The sequence below is a fragment of the Lygodium microphyllum genome, chromosome 13 (genome assembly GCF_053477565.2).
Source record: "Lygodium microphyllum isolate KBCC chromosome 13, Lygodium_microphyllum_v1.1.10, whole genome shotgun sequence".
Classification (NCBI taxonomy): domain Eukaryota; kingdom Viridiplantae; phylum Streptophyta; class Polypodiopsida; order Schizaeales; family Lygodiaceae; genus Lygodium; species Lygodium microphyllum.
In genome coordinates, this window is record NC_141147.1 from 50655509 (window position 1) to 50674527 (window position 19019).

At 40.1% G+C, this 19019-nt stretch overlaps 1 protein-coding gene across 7 annotated transcripts in view; it reads right to left on the reverse strand.

Annotated features, from left to right (window-relative positions):
* Window positions 1–3942: 3942 nt before the first annotated feature.
* Window positions 3943–19019, reverse strand: part of LOC148026603 (uncharacterized) — a 72030-nt gene continuing 56953 nt past the window's right edge. For 3 of the 7 annotated variants that reach the window (XM_087691044.1, XM_087691045.1, XM_087691048.1), the window contains 3 exons: window positions 6977–7153; window positions 4821–6862; window positions 3943–4729 (listed from right to left, as the gene is read on the reverse strand). In XM_087691044.1, coding sequence (XP_087547170.1) covers window positions 4538–4729; window positions 4821–6862; window positions 6977–7153 — 2411 coding nt within the window. In that variant the 3' untranslated portion in view covers window positions 3943–4537. Of the gene's footprint in view, window positions 4730–4820; window positions 6863–6976; window positions 7154–7471; window positions 7629–19019 lie in introns of all 7 variants that reach the window. The other 4 variants (XM_087691050.1, XM_087691047.1, XM_087691046.1 and 1 more) reach the window with 4 other exon arrangements.

Consider the following 19019-nt stretch of genomic DNA (forward strand, 5'->3'; position numbering starts at 1 on the left):
AAGGACACTCAAGCCAAGGCAAAGATAAGGGAAATACTGATTAGGAGCATGTACTACCACCCAAAATTGAATCATCCTTGGATTAGGTTGCTAGGATGTCACATATCATGAATGTTTCTCAGTCGACCCAAGCTACACATAAATGCCTAAGGCAAAAGCTAGAAGAGGAAAAGGTGGGCATGCAAGCACCGCAAAAGAAGATGAGCGAACACATCTAGGAAGTGGATGCCTCATTGTTAAGAGAGTAAAGCACAAAGCTAGAAGAATGCCACACTCCAATGTGCAAATAATAAGAATAGTATTTAAATACCTTGGGAATAAAAGGTGGAAAAAATAGAAAGAGAACTCCATTTGCTCAAGGATAACTAGTTCAACCAAAGAAATCTCAATACATCATTGATAGCAAAGGTAGCTAAGCTTGAGGTGTAGAAAAACACCCCACCCCCTACCAACAATACTAGCCCCTTTGCTTGTGTACCGCCTCACTCCATCACCTCTTTACCTTAGTCACACAATACATCCCCCTTCTAGACCTTCCTCTCCCGTCCAACATCGATCATGAGCCAAACATGCTATAAGTGCTTATATACATCTCTTCATTTATTGTATTAACCTTGCATTTATAACCATCATAAATTCTCTTTGCGTATTAGTACTCTTACTTAATCACCCTAGGACCCCTTAGAAGGAGAGCTTAGATGCTCATGTAACTTTTCTTTGACATCGATGTTGATATAGATGCTAGGGCAATGAGCTCCTTACATCTCCATGTCTTTCTTTCTCCCACGTACTTAACTTTTCCCCTTAGAAGATATGAGAGTGGGTTCAACACCTACTAATCACCCATTTCTTCTTAGCTCCCCTCTTCATTTTTTCGCTCTCTCGAAAAGCATACTTAGCTAACTTTTTATATTAAGATGAGTGAGGTCTACACATCATACACCGAGTAATGCCCCAACTTTTGTAACATTTCTAAAAAATAAGAAAAAGGCAATAAAAGGCAATCACCATAGGGCACACACTTGGGCACAATACTTAGGGTCCTCACGTTAACAATGCCCAAAAAACCTCAAGTTGACTGGCTCCTTTTGATAATCCCCTAGCTCTTTCCCCCACCCACACTTTAAGGTCCTCAAGTGCAAGAAATGATTGTAGCTAGTGGTGAGACATGTCCCCTTGGATACACCAAACACACATCAACTTTTCACCAATTGGTCCTCAAGGTTGGGACCTACCTAGGGACCTTGCTCACCTAATGTAAGACTCGCACTCCAATTGCACCAACACTTGTATCCCCACTACACCTAAGATACACCCCCTTAGGACTCATTTTTTTCCTTGGAAGTATTGTGGCCCATAAATTGATGACAACAACAATCACGCTGAAGACCCCTCCAAACCTAAACGCAACATCGAAGGGACAAGCACAATTCTATGAGGACAATAATGTTACTAATATTATGGAGCAACATGAAAAAGAAAGAAAAAATAATAAATGAAAGTTGCAATAAACAACAAGAAGAAACAAATGAAAGAGCAAGAAGAAAAGGCAAGAAAAAGACAAAAAAGTAAAAAGCAAGTACGAAGGTTGGCACATGTAGGGCAAGCAAATACGAAGGTGATACCACCATAATTTTGATTCTCATATAATTTTTGAATATTCATTGTAAATCGAGCATAGAGCTCACTCCTATGTAAATTGTAGAATAGGTAAACATTGTGATAAGCTGCAGATGCCTTGGTTAAGGGCCAAGCATTGTAAATATAGCACAAAAAGATTTAGGTTTAGGGGTGCCCATGAAGAGACTCTAAAGCATATAATGTATAGAAGGAATAAAAAGCTCACTCTTGCGTGTGCTCCTTTTGCCCCCCATGCTCTCTCCTCATTTTCTCTTCTATCATAGCTTGTTAGAGAGTGAGTGTGTGAAGGAGGTAGCTTGAGTGAGTGAGTGAGTGAGAAAATGGGAGCTTCTCTCCCTGTCCTCTTCTCTTCTTGGTCAGAGGGGATCAAAGATTGGAGCTAGAGAGCTTGGAGACCTTGGAGCATCAAAGCTTGGAGCCATCGGAAGTCATTGGAGACCATTCAAGGTCAAAGAGAAATTGAAACCATACATACCACCATCCAAGTTGTCTTAAGAGAGGGAGTGGTCGAGGAGGATCCTAAGTGAGAAATAAGCCACCAAGTGAGTGTGGATAAACTTGAACAGGAAAGGGTTCCATCCATGTTTCCTACTTATTGGCTCAATTTCCATTGACATTTATTCTTGTTCAAGTAAATCTTTAATTGAATGCAAGAGGTGACAAAATGATTGTACCCTTCGACTCCTTTTTAGGGATTATTATGCTAGTTCTTCATTATTGATATGTTGCAAGCTTATCTTAAATGTCTTGGGTCTTGAGTAGGTGGTTATATGTGGCCTCATTTCGAAGCTTTCTAATTTCCTTAATCTTGGCCTTTAACTAATGTATCTCATGGTGCTCTAACTTTCAAACATACTTTGGGTGATCTCCCATGCTTCCTCTGCAATTGTGATAACTACATTATCATTGATGTTGATCTTCCTAAAGCCTTGAGCCTCATCATATATCTTGTCCCAATCGAAGTGTAACATCCATTAATCTTGGTTGTTAACCTCTTACAATTTTTCACATCTTCACATAAAAGTTTTTCACAACATCTTCAAGACCATAATAGTTTTCAACTTGCAAGTCCACAGATTATAGTTTTCTAGGTTAAGCTTATGGTCATGGAGAGTAACCCCAACAAGATCTATTGCAAGATAATGAAAGTGCTTGAAAACAATGAATTCAATAGTTATAGGAAAGATCCTAAAGGAAAGAGCTAGGGAGAAAGACTTTAGCATCTTGGTATCTGCCCCAACAAGTAGAATGACCAGCTCATTGTTGATGAGATGGATGACAAAATTCACTTATCATAGACTAGAAGAGCTCGAAAAACAATGATATTCCAGCTCAGACTCCATTCCTCTAGACAACTAACATCACTAGGACACTAAGATGAGCATGTGATGGGCGAATATGGCATCTAGCTAGATGTATTCCTCTCATTTGAATACAATCATGATTATTATTTATGTATTTCAACCACATAGAGCTAAGCAAAGCAATAGTTATAAATTACATTGAAACAAGACATGGGTAATACCCATTGAGCCATTAGGGATGAGGTTTATGTCCTATGATGTGACCTTCGCCTCTCTTCCAAATGAATTCATGACATAACCTGGACATATCGGTATCAACCAATTGCAGAGCAAGACCAATATTTGGTCAGAGCCATATATCGTCCCATGGGCTTCAAATAGGTACTATCAAGGAAGATGCTTTGTGGACCCAAAGGATCGACTTTGCCAGCTTTACTCCATTAGATATAGGACTATATATTGTACGTGCAAAAGCCTGATGTATTATGAACTCTAGGGAAGACTGTTATTTCTCCTGATGTGCAACTACGAACTTTATTTTATTGAGACATCCTAATCATGGATCCTCAGCCTGTAATGGATGCATCTATGGTTATGTGATCCTTGGATATTGTTTCCCATCATTAAGTTTGTCTTGGGAGTATGCATGTGGATGTATTAATAATGTAGTCTTCTAATCTACTAGTTGTTTACCTTGAGGTATCAGTCATTAATCAAACAACCAAGAGTGCACATACACATGCCAGGAGAGTGCTGCAGTTGAAATGACTGGATTGGAAACAAACCCTGAATCCTTCAGTTTAATTACACATAATTGAAAAACAGGGCATATGCATGTTCACATGTGGGAGGGACCCACTTCAAATTTGAAATAAGAATTCCATTTTGCTCCTATTGAGAAGTACGTGTTGATTTTAATAGTCGAGAGAAAAGAGTAAATCAGTAATACTATTTCATCAATCACTATATGCCCACACAACTAAGGTTTTACCATAAATTGAGGTTTACTAAAGGGAAAATTGCAAAATTTCAAATGTACAACAAAGTTGATGCAGAAAATTTGTCTCAAAGATGATGTCCCAAAAATGTACAACAAAGTTGATGCAGAAAAAGACGATGGTTCAAGTCTTGCCAATGCATCACTTGGTTGCACCTATGTTCACATCGTGTCTTCATGAAAGTCCAAGCTCTTGCCAACTCAAACACTGGGTTGATCTCCTCAGTAGGGTCACTCAGGAGGGTCCCAGAATGCCAGCTTTGGCTTTTTTATCATTCTCTCAGCTGATATTTGGAGGGGAGGGGTCCTTAGCTGTGTGTATCTTATTTCAGAAAAAAGAAAGGTTATGCAGAAAGTAAGGTATGTTAATTACAATTCTGCGAATATTTTGGAAGGACAAGCGCCCTGCCCCTCCCCCCCCAAAAAAAAAAAAACAAAAAGACATTGCTAGTTTGTAGTTCAAAAACCTGCTCAAATGTACACTGTATAGGAAAATTGGATGAAACAATGAAGAACACGGCTGATCCTTCCAAGCAAAAGAAAGACTCGCTATGCTTTTCTCATGATGTGGAGGTTAAAGATACTCAACCAGCAGTCACATCTGTAAAAGTGCAGTACTTACTTTGTGTAGCTCTAACAAAGCTGCCTCTACATCCTCAAACCTTGTCTTTCCTGATAGGCATTCCAGAGTATCCTTTGGGTTTTGGCTTAATGTTGATACCTTGGAATCAGTGATCAAGCATTTACTCTCACAGCCATCCATCATAGTAAAGGCATGTTCAATCACCTACACACCCCAGATCAGATTAATCAGCGAGACCCTTCTTAACCTCCTTTTATTGTTCAACACAATGTAAAAGCTTTGATTGGTATACTACCTGTATGTTATCAGATATGCACTGAGCAAGTGCTTCAAACTTAAAAGATTCACCTTCTATTGCAGACCCTGCATGAGAAGCATTGATGCTGGATCTAAGGTCCAGCAGTTCATCTCGAAATGAAACATCCTTCTGTTCTTTAGAGGATAGCAGAGCTGAATCCTGAGAATGCAATGATTCTTTACCCAACTTGGATAGAGACTTCAATGATTCTTTTTCCAACTTGGATAAAGTTTCTGGACCTTCAAAGGCAGCATTTCCACTGGTTGAATCTCTATCAGTTTTTGAAGCTGAATAAAGCCCCCTTTTCTCTCGACTTCCACTACCTAGTTTCCATATCCAGTTCTTCCTAGATTGTGAAGTCACTGGCAAATCACTGGATGCAGCAATGTTAGAGCTCTCCTGTAAATTGGAGATTGATGGAAGAGCTTTAGATCCACTTTCTATCAAGGGATCGTTGACAGACCTCTGAATAGCATTAATATCAAGACTTCTATCACCAGCCAAGAGCTTCTGTGATACAGGGTCTTGCATTATCGACTTGGGGGTTGCAGATGTACCCCACAAATTCCCCTTGCTAGTAGACACAGGCATCAAATCTTTGTATGAAGGCATCACCTGAACTTCTAAAGCATCACCTGATGGAAGCCAAGGTTTATTTATCTTATCACTTTCTTTAGATGATTGCTTAAACCCAGATGTGTGCTTGGACAAAGGATGCAGATAATCCAACACAGTTCCTTTGATGTCGTCTGTGTATAAACATTCCACATTCCCTTCGCTCAGTGCATCTGGTAAGGTAGTTTGACTAGAATTTCTGTCCAAATGATCTGACGAGTCACTCTTGCTGTTTAAATGTGCTTCTGATTCTGGCAAACATTTTGCAGCAATCTTGTAAGTGTTGCCTAGTGTGCTTAGAGTTTCTTCATCAATAGAAGGCAGAGCTTTCTGCAGCACAGATTTTTTCCACTTTTCTTCCCAATATGAATCAGGTAAAGGTTTCCTCAAAATTTCAGGAGAGAAACTTGGAGCACACAAAAAATTGCTCCTCGTTGAAACTGTTTGTACATTATCTCCACTTTGAGGTGATTTTCTGGATTTCCCATTTTCATACATAGCCATAAACTGCCCTGAAGAAGGTACAATCCTAGCCGTGTGCTCAACCACTGGTGTAAGGAGTTTTGCACTCTCGATAAGAATCTCGACATCAGCATTAGAAGGAAAATTCAAGAGTTTCTTAAGACAATCTGTGGCACTTGGAGCAGCTAATAGTGTCTGCCGTAGGTACAAAAGCATAGACACTGCTACTGCCAAAACAAAATCGCTCCTTGATGAATGCTGAAAACTACCAGTGCCTTCCTTGCTTGTCCAAGATTCATTTTTGTTCACCACCAAAAAGATTGCATCCCACAACAAAAGAATCTTATCAAGGTCAAATTCTCTGCCAAAAAGAACCCTCAACCATCTCATAGCAAAAAACTGTGGTTCCACCCCGAGCTCCATGAGATAGTTATACAGTGTCAAGTCAGCAGCAGCCAGGACTCTATAGATTGAGTAAGATGCTTCAAGCACAGGAGACAGACCAGTAATAGAGGTAGACCCATTTGTGGGTAAAAAGTAGTCTGCCATTTTGACTCCCCCACCTTTCCCAGTCATCAAAGCATCAAACATTATATAGGCATCATGTTCAACAAACCTAGCAGATAGAAGAGCACCAAGCTCTCCTTCAGCTCCATATGTGTCACTTCCTAACACCATGATTTTGAAATCAAAACCTGTCTCGTCCACCTTCAAGTGGGGTTCATCACAAGGGGCCCTAATCTCTTGCCATTCTTCACAACGTTTACTGTTGGGCATGGCATATGTGTTATAGAACATAAGATGTTGGCTAGTTTGCTGCTTTCTGTTGCCCAGGATATTAGATAGCAGTGGCCCCTCAAACCTGTCATCAAAAAGGTCTTCATTTTGCTGCTTAATTTGCGAGAGGTGCATAACATCAATATGAAGAACATAAAGAAGTGGAGCAAGTAATTCATGCATCCCTAGAATGACAAAACAGAAAAAGCTTCAGCAATTGAATGATCATAGAACTGTCACTCCTCAAAACAAGCTCCATACTTGTATAGCATACAATACAGTTGTTTTATACACATTACCTTGTCGATAGCTGTAGTGAGGGTGCGTAAGTGACCATACTAGTAAAATCCTACGTAGCATGGCCTGGCAAGAAGAATTTTGGAAGAAACTCTCATGCTCTGGATACAAGCGTGTAAGATCCGTGTCAATTGTCCTTTCTATCTCAGCATTCTGAAAGTACCGGCTCCAAACACTGTCTGCAGCAACAACAAGTCCTTATGGAGGATGTAATGGTTCATCAAAATAGATACACAGTGCCAAGCAGGGAATACAAAAAATCTGAACCATGACTACTGCCACTAAAGTCTTTTCCTCAGCATTAGACCAAAAACAACAAAAGAATCACGAAAAGAGCACAACCCATATTTAATAAACGGATAGAGAAACACGTGTAGACACAAATCTTTTTTTTTTAATGTACTTAGCTCATTTATGTATAGGTAGAATAGGCGTCATCACAAGCTCAATTCAAAGCAATCAATAAAACATAGTCACAAAAGAAGCATCCATATCACCAACATAGCAGCGATCATGTAAAGCTTGTTGAAGCGGGCTTCTATTAGTTGTAGGAATCAAACCACCAAACTCCCAAGAATGCACGATTACTTTTGTTCAATTGTCCAGAAAGCCCAAAACTAAAAGCTTGGAGTCTTCTGAAATCGGGATGAACACCTGCCAAATGATTAGAAGAATTTGCCAAGTCTTTGCGAAAGACATCTAGCATGTAATTACCAAGAAATCATATCCAAGAATGCTCTAGTAACTAGCAATTACAAAGGGGATACTGGACTGTCTCTATAGCATGTAAACATCTCAAACGTTGACTCTATAGCATATAAACATCTCAAACATTGAGGTGAGGCAATGCAATGTCTTTGTTCATGTGTTCCCCACTCCTAGCACTCCAGTCAAAACATCTCCCATAAAATAGCCTTTCCTTAAAGGAAGTTTGTGTTACCAAATTTTGTAACCATTAGATTTCACATTCCAGTGGCTTGTCCACATTCCAAAGAGTATTAGCATGCTTATCCATCCAAAGATGGATGGTAAGCTGTCTAAAAAATTCAATGGGGTAGCATTTCTTGCAGAGAAAGTATGATATTTTCATGTTTTACTTTTGGTTTCCATACCCCAATCTACCCATTTTGATTAGAGGGCAAAGTCTGTATCTTCCTCCAAATGTGTTTGTGGTGCATATAAGGTGACAAGCACATGGAAAGGAGACCTGCTGAGGTCCTGTCCATCATTATCAATTACATCCTCGGTCTATCTAGTGCCCAGTCTCAGTGGATTATTAACCATGCTGAATTGTAAACTGTGCTAGAATGGTAAACTGTTTCAAAAGTTGCATTTTTCAATCCTTCTGCATAAGCTAAACCAGCAATGGTGAATCGTGATCTGCCAAAACATTTATTTTGAGTAAGTCCTCTCTTCCAGTCTTGGATCAATTGAGTCCAATATGAACAGCTTGAAACTTTCTCTTCAAAGGTTCCCAAATCCAATCTCACAATCCCCCCTATTTACCCTACCACCATTACACACCCCCATCTCCTAGTATTATCACTCATGTTGCAACAGCCAAGAATGCCTCCATGGATAATACACATTTTAACGGGTTAAATTTTACCACTTGGTCAAACTTCATTCAACAAGTGCTTGAATTCGAAGAACTTTGGAATCTCGTTGTTGGTACCGAGGCTATACCAAATGCTCAATTAGCTCACCCTTATCACATCCTTCAATGGAAAGCTCACAATGCCACAATCAATGTTGAGTTAATGTAAGGTTTGCTTCCACAATTTCACTCTCAGTTACAGCATTTTCCCCTCACATCTCAGCCTTGGAGTCATCTCATTGACCGCTATGCGACACAAGATTGCACTTGACATATCAATCTCAATTTTGAGCTTCAAGAGTTTTCCATTAAGGAAGGGGATGATCTAAAAGTCAAGTTAGCTGAATATCGACGGTTACACACCAAGTTTACGACTATTGGCTCCCCAAAGTCAGATCACGATCAGGTCACGTTTTTCTTGAAAAAGTTACCCACCAAATACTTCCACTTTATCTAGCACATTATCTCTTTACCTAGATTGCTAACCTTTTATGAGTTTGAGTGCTAGTTCTTGTGTTACTCGAGGCTATACAAGCAAGGATTGATTGCCTCTTCTTCGAGAGGGAAAACCACCAATGGCAAGAACTCACAAGACGCAAAGGCAAGCCAAAAAAAGGGTGATACCACTTCCTATAACAAAACCAAAGAAACACAACTCCTTTGATAGCAAATTCCTAAGAAAAATAGATTTTGCACACACTACCAAAGGTCAAGCTATGTGGATGAGGAGTGTCGTACCAAGGCCCAAGGTCTTCAACCTAGAAAACCATAGTAGACTATTGCAACTACCTCCACTCTAGCTGGCTAGTCCAATGGGGCTACGCCTCTTGCTGCTACATCAACTGCTCCGTCTGCCCCGGCAGCTACCGGATGTGGCATGCGAACAGTCTCAGCAGCCTATCTCCTTCAATACTCCTGAAGGATTGGCTGATTGATCTGCTAGTGGCTCACCTATTGCACTTTACGCATCCATTCCTAGGGCATCCAATGCACCTTCTAGGACCACTTCTTCACCTCGCTATACGCAATGGTGACCACACACTGAGCCTTTTCCTTTTTAGAGTTTCGTTGCATACTTACATATTCACTGCATTGCACATAGCTTTGCTTTCTTTTGTTTTTAGATTTATTTTTTGGAGTATCTCACTACTCACCTATGTGCTTGCAAAATTATTCTCTCTTTTGCAAGGTTTTGTATTTCAGTGTAGGGCTAACGTGCAGGCTTGCACTAGTCCTTCTTAAGTTGGAGAGAGGAGATGTGCACAATATCTTTCATGGTTCCATCTACTGAGTTTTGCTCTTCTACCAGCATGGAGACTTCTCTTCTCGTGGCGGATCGTGCAATATCTCTCTTGATGCTATCATGGCAGTGACTTTTATACTTGCTCTTCAAGAAGGGATGCTTCATCATCTTCATCCACATGGTTCTCAGCACCATATGAAGATGGACATCCTCAGGCTGCTCTTTCTTCTTCGACATCAACATCTAGGTTGAGAGAGGCTTCCTACCCTTCTTAGTATTCTGCAGGTTTTGGCACTTGTCTTCAACATTGGCCTTCCCTCCCCTGTTGTACCTTCCCCTATGCATTGCATAATTTTATTATCTTTATACTAGGACACTTGGGCAAGTCAATAATTTTCCCACGAGGGACATTGTCCAAGTGGCACCTGTTGCATGAGCATTCTTCAACATGTAGCATATTATGTATCCCAATTGTACAAAGCACCATTGAACGGATCCTGAGCTATTTCTACTAGTGGATTGCACCACCATTCTTCTTCACATGATACTTCATCACCTTTGCCTCGTCATTGACATCCTCAAGTGGTTGGGCAAGCTTGTACTATTTTGTGATTTGCTATCCTTGGATTTGGAAGGGGTGTTAGCGGACATTATAATCACCCTTTAAAAACTGCAAAGCACATTTATGTAATGATCTGCTACCCTCATCATAGTCCTTTGCCAAACCTATGGGAGTCAAATTGTCATAAATAGGCTGCTGCAAAAAGAGTGCACTTGCTGCATTTCCATGATAACTACCACTATCAAATGCATTTACATGGCCAGCACTAAATCCTTATAATCCAACAACCCCAAGAGGTGCAAATACATTTCCATATGGCCCACTTTGTGCCCCAGGCATCATGCCTATGCTGCCATACATGGGATTATGCATTCAACCTGACATACCCAAATACATTGAGTGTTGAGAACCATGCATTGGCTACTGCATACCATAGGGATTCATGCCATACATTCCCATATGCAGTCCTTGACCAACTATTACATGCAAAATGGTGCCACCACCATAAGTATCCTTGTTGTCCCATGTTTGCATTTATATGAATACCCTATTATCCCTATTCCCATGGATTCGCACTACCAAGTTGGCCATGCATTTGCACTTGTTATTCCACAAGTACTAACTATTTGTACCCATGAGCAACTTTGGGCTCTTCCAATGGAGGCTTAGGCATTTCCTTGTGTTCTTTTGGTTTTCCCAAAGCTCTAGAAGGTATCTTCTTCTCTTTGCCTTTGAGGTCCTTCTTTGGGGCATTCAAGAATCGAGTAAACTAAGGATCTTTTGCCAACTCAACAAAGATATTTGGTGCTATCCTCCTCATATCTTTGAATCTATCATCAAATTCTTCACCCTCTTCCTGATCGTCAACATCTTGAGGCATGGAAGTCCCTGCATTTGGGTCATTTCCCACATTGTCAACTTGTTGTCCATGTTGAGAACCTTGTCCAAGATCATGCATCGCATTTCCCCCTTCACCATGTGAATGACCAAACTGAGATGCATCATCACCACTTGACCCATATCACTGTGTGAAGATATGCTTGCGGTAATCAGCAGCTGAGCACAATTTCAGCAATAATGCAAAGCTGCTAACTTGCAACCAAGTGACTCGAGCCCACCAATTCAAAGGATTTGATGGTATCCCAGCAATGGAACCATGAAACCAGCCTTAATTCCATGGAGGGGTGGTAATAACCTGATTATAACTTAATTACATCAAGCAATAATTAATGAAATGCTGAAACACAAACATTTACCAATCAATCTTGGACATTGGACACCCTATTGACCCTCAATCCCCTTAGCAATCCAAATGTCCCTTGCTTTCAATAATGACCAGCAAGTCTTCATATTGATTTGCTCGAGCAATTGACCTTCACCGACTCCTTGGGAAATGAAATTAGCCCCAAATACAAACATTGGCTGGTCCTTCACTCGAATCTTGCTAAGAATTAATTCTCAGCTCTAAAAAATCAAGTCTTGAGGCTTTAATCTCCTAACACACTTCTCGAGGTTGCTGTCAAACCCTAATTTTTGCTGTGAATTAGAGTTTACAACAGAGAAAAATACAATTTCTCAACCTCTAGGGACTAGAATGCTGAGGTTTTGAGAGCAAGGCTGGGAAATGGCTAGAGAATGAGACTGAATGTTGAATAGAGAGAAAATTCAGACTTCCATCATGAGAAAATGGAAGAAATCAGCTGCTACCATGTTGAGATAGCCATGAAAGCCGTCTCCATTGATGGAACACACCGAATACGATGTTTATTTGGCTGAAACAGCCCTCAAACTCTTGTCACCTACTACTGAGTCTCTTTAGGGCATGTCAACAACTCCTAAAGGATCTCTTGCTGGCTGGAAATGGGCATGGCCTGTCAACTGTTGAAGCAGCTATGGAGCCTTCTCTTTGTCACTCTCTGCTTGCATAAGGCTGCAATGACCCTCTCTCTCTCCCCCAACCTCAAAGATGTCTTTTCCACTTGGATAGGTAAGTTTTGTCAAGTGGCAACCTTCCAAACTCAATTTTCCAACATTATCTGCATTAGTAAATAATTTTTCAGAAATTTAGTGCCCAAAAATTTAGTCTAACCAGCCAACCATTAAATTGGCTAGGCCAATTCATTTTCCAATTCTTCCGGAGTCTCCTTTAGCCCCCGGATTGGCATTAAGTACCATTAAATGCCAAATCCCTAGTGTCACCAAAACTGACACTTATGGCTAATAAAATGTCTTAGGCCAATTTCTGGCACCAAATACTACATGTATCTATGCAACATTACTTAAGACAACTTTTGCCTTTGACATCCACTGATGTCCTTAGGTCCTTGGCTTGTAAATATAAAATAATCTCCATTACACTTCACATATGCAACCCATACTTATGTGAAGAAATACCCTAACGCAGAAGCATAAACTAAAGCGTACAACAAAGCATAAACTCAAAAGAACATAGTTAGGGTTAGGGTAACGCAAAGACAATGAATATGGTGAATCTAAATAAATGAATGACTAGGGAATATACAATGCTCATGTAACAAACAAACTATGTAGAATGAAAACTGTGCCCCGAACTCTCATGTCTCGAGAACCGAGCCAAAGATAATTAGTCGAAGACTATGTCATACTCCTAACAAATCTCAAAACGTAGCAAAGGCAACCTTTGAGAGTCAAATACTAGCAAACACAGCCTACCAAGGGTTGGATCTGATGCAGACACGCAATGAGAAGAGAGAAATACAAAAAATGCAAGTACTTGAGAATAGAGAAAATTTGGGCGACAACTGGAGACTAAAGGTGAAGTGTTGAATTGTATGCAATAGCTACAAGAGAGAGAAACTTAGAAAACACAAAATCTAGATGAGAGTAACAGCTCCAACAAGTGACATTAGTAATAAACACAGCTCCAAAAGCGACAACTCCAAATGAAGACGACAGCCAATAGGCAAAAAACTGTAGAGTTGAAGCGGAAGCAGAGAAGAGAGCAGGCACAATAGTCGAGGTGCTCAACAATGCTAAACAGTGAGAGTGTGTGAGAGTGAGTTGACGAATAGGTGTGTACCAGTGTGGTACACACAAAGAATAAAAGAATGTATTTATAGTTAGGGTACGGTACACTTACACCTGCTACGATGAGTTCACATGTGTGAAGTAATGTATACACGGGAGAGCGCATAAAGGGCCTTTACATCCAACAACCTCCCATTTAAAGGTCCGAAGCAAACCTTTAACCAACTCCCACAAGTCTGATGCAATGCTCATGTGGAGCCTTTGCAAGACTTTTAGTGAGAACATCTGTAGGGTTATCTTGTGATTTGATCTTAGTCAATGTGACTAGACCATCATCCAGAACCTATCTGATAAAATGATACCGAACATCAATATATTTGGTACGTGCATGAAACATGGCATTCTTAGCCAAACATACAACGCTCTGGCTATCACATCTAAGTACAGGTGTTTTGGTGGGCAGCCCAAAATCCTTCATCGAGCGACCAAGCCAAACTGCTTCTTTTGAAGCTTCAGTGGCTGAAATATATTTAGTCGCAGTGGTAGAGAGTGCTACTATTTTTTGCAATCTAAAGCACCAAGAAACCACCCCACCACTCAAGATAAAGATGTACCCACTAGTAGACTTGCGAGTATCCAAGTCACCTACCATGTTTGCATCACAATACCCTTGCAAATCTAACGTATCCTTGCCATAGCAAATACATTTTCTTTGTGTGCCCTTAAGGTACCATAAGATACATTTCACTGCTTTCCAATGTGCTTTGCCAGGATTTGACATGAACCTGCTTATAACTCCCATTGCATAAGCAATGTCAGATCTACAAGCAACCATAGCATACATCAGTGAACCACAAGCTGAAGCATAAGGAACACCCTTCATAGTACCAGTTGCCTTCTCATCTTTCGGGCAATCTGCTTTGCTAAGCTTAAGATAAGGTGGAAAAGGTACACCAAGAGACTTAGCATCAGCCATAGAAAAATGATCAAGTACTTTGCTAATGTACTTTTCTTGTGAGAGAAATAAAAGTTATTGCTCTCTATCTCGTGTTACATGCATGCCCAAAATATGTTCAGCTACACCCAAATTCTTCATGGAAAAGGCTGAATTCAGCTGCCTTTTCAATGCATTAATCTGGCTTTTATGCTTACCAGCAATAAGCATATCATCCACATAAAGCACAAGTATAATAAGGCTTCCATCATCAGCCTTCTTAATATTTAAGAAATGATCTGCACTACTCCTTTTAAATCCATGTGAGAGCATGAAGGTATCAAACTTTTTATACCATTGTCTAGAAGCCTATTTCAAACCATACAAGCTTCTCTTAAGCTTACATACCAAATGCTCCTTTCCTTGTATAACAAAGCCTTCGGGTTGTTTCATGTACAGCTCTTCTTCCAGATCACCATGCAAAAATGTAGTTCTAACATCCATCTGATCAAGTTCAAGATCCATAGATGCTACAATGGCAAATAACACTCAAAGAGTGGTCATTTTGACAACAGGAGAAAACACTTCCTGAAAACCAATGCCCTCCTTTTGTGTATAGCCCTTGGCCACAAGTCTGGCTTTGTATTTGGGCTTGCCATCCACAAATTTAATTTTATAGACCCATTTGTTAGGAATGGCTTTCCTTTCCTTGGGCAATGTAACCAAATCCCAAGTATCATTCTGATACAATGACTTCATTTCTTCCTGCATAGCTAGCTCCTACTTTTTCTTTAATTCACATGATAAGGTCTCTCTATACGTAAGAAGCTCACGTTCATCCGTGAGCAAAATGCAGTCCAAAGAAGGATCAAATCTTTGTATAGGTCTTCTAACACGTGTAGACCTTCTTACCCAATGATTTGTGTTATCAAGTAATGGATCCACATCCAAGGGAATGTCAATGACCTCATTGTTTGGCTGTTGAACTGCATGTTCAAGTTACTATAATACAATTTCAGGCTGCTGTAATTCATTTTCAGCATGCTGATTTTGGTGCAAGCTGATGTTCAGCATCCCCTTGCTGCCCATTTTCATCTGGCTCAATAATGATATGCCGATTGTCATTATCAGCATCAAAAGGAGCTGAATTTTCATTGGCCGATGGCTGCTCAAGTAACTGATTATGCTGAAATTTAACTTTCTTTGTGTCTGAATCATTAGATGCGACATTTTTTAGCAGCTTTGACTCATTAAATACCACATCTCAGCTGCGTAGCACCTTTTTTATGCTTGGAACCCAAACTCGATAGCCCATTTCCATAGAAACATGAACCGGGGAACGGGAACGGGAACGAGGATGCCAAACCTAGGGAACGGGGATGTGGGAACGGGAATAGCATTTAAAAATTTAAAATTCATGAAAAAAATGTAATATTTCACTCATAATCTATGTGGACTCTGAAGTGTTAAAACCAAGGTATATAATCCACAAGGACAAATCATTTTAAGTTTTAACATTAAGATATCATGCATCAATCTAAAACTACTCATTAGAAATCGAATTGCAACTTACAAGGCTCAAGAGGTAAGCTATTCAATTATAAAATGCATAATACATATGCCATAAATAATAAAACAATGAACAATGAACTAAACTTTAAAGTTTAAGCTGAAAGAACATGCCTATGGTCCCATTGCCAAAAAACTTAAAAGATTACAAACATGAAGTCTAATCTTTGAAAGAACATGTTCATTGCCCCAAAAAAGACTACAAATATAAAGTCCAATCTCTAAACTGAAGCAAAATGTGGCATACCAAAATCGCCCAAAGGGCAACTACAAGATTGCAAGTACAAATATAATATTGGCATGGCACAACAACCCAAGTGTCACACTGTCATCAATGATCATAATATCATATACAATGTACATGTGTCATGTATCATGAGACTCAAAATAAGTAAACTAAATCAAAGATCATCATCATGATCTGAGGCTGCTCTAGCTATTCCTAAAGTGCTAGCCTCATCATCATGTGTACCATGAATTGTTGCATCTCCCTCAACATCAGCATGTGTCTCCTCTTCTTGCTGCATTTCCCACTCTGTGAATGGATTGGGCTTTGTTGTCATACTGTTACATAACATCCTCAAATTAGCACTAACGAATATTAGATCGTTTACCCTCTCCACACCAAGACAGTTCCTCTTCTTTGAAGCAATGTGAGCATATGTACTCCACAATTGCTCCAAACAAGAGAAGCTAACTGACTGACTCAAAATACGGATGGCTAGTTGCTACAACTCAGGACCATCTAAACCATAGTCCTCCCACCACAAAGCTGCCCCAATCTTACAACAATCCTCCTGTGCATCCCCACAACCAAAAAAACCTCGAAAGGTCCTATAACATGAAAGCTGATCTCTGATCTTTCGTTTAGTGCCATAATCAGACACTAGACCGAGACAATATAAGTCTCCATGCATCCATAACCTCAGTGTCATTCTCCTAACCCTTGCCCTGGAACTCAGGATCCACAACAAATGCAGTTGCATGCATGGGTGAGCTATAGGAGTTCCACTTCGTCACAACTAAATGATGTATCTCCTCATACGCCTCATCATTTGGTGCCAACTCCTGTAACTTTTCATTCAGCCTACCCATAGTCTCATATACCTGGCCAATGCAAGGTTGCATAGCATCTATAACCCTCAATAAATGCACAATACCATAGCATCTATCCACTTTACATCATCCCAAAAAGTGGAGTTATTTGCTTTCTTCAAGCATAAGATACCTGTAGGAGTATCTGCCAATGTTGATAAGGTGAACTCATCACTAATAAATAACTGCCTCAAGGCACCACTGCTTTCTCTTAATCTAGCTAGCATCAAGAAGTTAAAGCAAATCTAGTATCAGAGTATTTTAAAAGTGTCTTCTTCCACCGCAAAGAGAAGTGATGGTGAAGAAACTGGTGATTCAAAACAAAGCTAACCATTTGAGCTCCTTGCTCTGTGACAAGTGCAATCCATGACAGGTTACCAATATCCTTTAGTAGGTTGTTCAAGCAATGAGCCATACAATATAAAACTGTGATATGCGGATAATATCCCTGGATAATAGCACCTACTGCCCTATTTGTGGGCTCTCCATCCACAACAAATCCCACAACAATTTAAAAGAGCCATACTCACTATTTGTGGTCTCTGATGATGGAGGTACATACAAAGAGCCATACTCACCAATCTTCTTACACATCAATTTAAAATACTCTGACAATGCACGAAATTGAATGTGGTCATGATAAAAAAAACGTGCCACTGATGTATCCACCTCTTTCTTCTTCCTGGAATCCCAACTAGTATCAAGTGTGCTCTATCTACGCGCAACATGTAGCGTTGTTGATGCCATGGCCGATGCAATGCCTGCAGTAGGTGTAGAGGTAGCACTTCCTAATACTGACCTTGCTCTAGACACATCTGATGGGGATGGTGTCACAAAAGTTGCAAGGTTAACTGCAACATGTCATGGTCTAGATACAAGATAAGCTTGTTGACCTGCTACACGGTCACGAAGCTTCCTTTACTTCTCCAAGGTCACATTCGAACAAAAACTCTACCTCTGAATTTGGCTCGCGTAGGAGATGAGCTCGAACCTGATTATACATAAAACAGAACAAGTGGCAATTGGTATCCCATGTTCTAATATTTAAGTAACTTTGAAAAAATAAAATCAATAAAAATTCTAAATACAAATGCTCGGCTCAATGGATTACCTTGTTTGCTCCACCAGTTCGCTTGTATGGGCAAAGTTTGCAAGTCCATGGTCGAGATCCTCCACCACTCAATGGGCGGTCAGCATTTACTTCTTCCCACCATGACCAATCATCAGATCTTCTTCCTCAACCACCAACCCGACGAGCGGGGCGGAAAGATGAAGCCATTTCAGGCTGAAAATTGAAATAAAAATGGCTCGAGAGAAGTGAGAACTCGAGTCTCAAGAGAAGGGAGAAGGCTCAAGAGTCAAGACTCAAGAGTCAAGAGAGAAGGGAAAAGGAGAGAAGGGAGAAGGAAGAAGAGAAGAGCATAGAGGAGAAGAATGGAGAACTTGGAACTTAAAGAAGAAGGAAGAAAACCACTATGAGTTTTTATTGGCATGGTGCAAACATCAGAATGGACTAAATCCAAGATACATACCTTCCTAGCGGCTCCATGAGAGTATGGACTTTTTACATGTTTACCAAAAACACAATCGTCACAAAAGTCAAGTTGTGTGTTTTTCACATCAACTTTTCCAAGTGAAGAGAGTGCCTGTAAACCCTTTTGGCTCATATGTCCAAGACGCTTGTGCCATAACTCCATGTGTGATTGTACTTCAGAAACTGCAACAAACTTTCCATGAAGTGCCTTGTAGTAGAGATAATACTAAGTCCCCTTTTTACCACCTCCAATGACTAGCATAGATAATTCTGTATTTTCCACATACCACCGCCAAAAGTAGTGAAGCAACCTTTGTTATCTAGCTACCCAACAGAAAGCAAGCTCTTCTTGATACCAAGTGCATACCTAACATCATGAAAAATTTATTCCTGACCATTTTCTAGAGCTAGATGTATGGTGCCCATTCCTTCAATATCACATGCATGATTGTTGCCAAGGTAAACTTTTCCAAGATAACCTTCTGCATAAGTAGAAAAACACTCC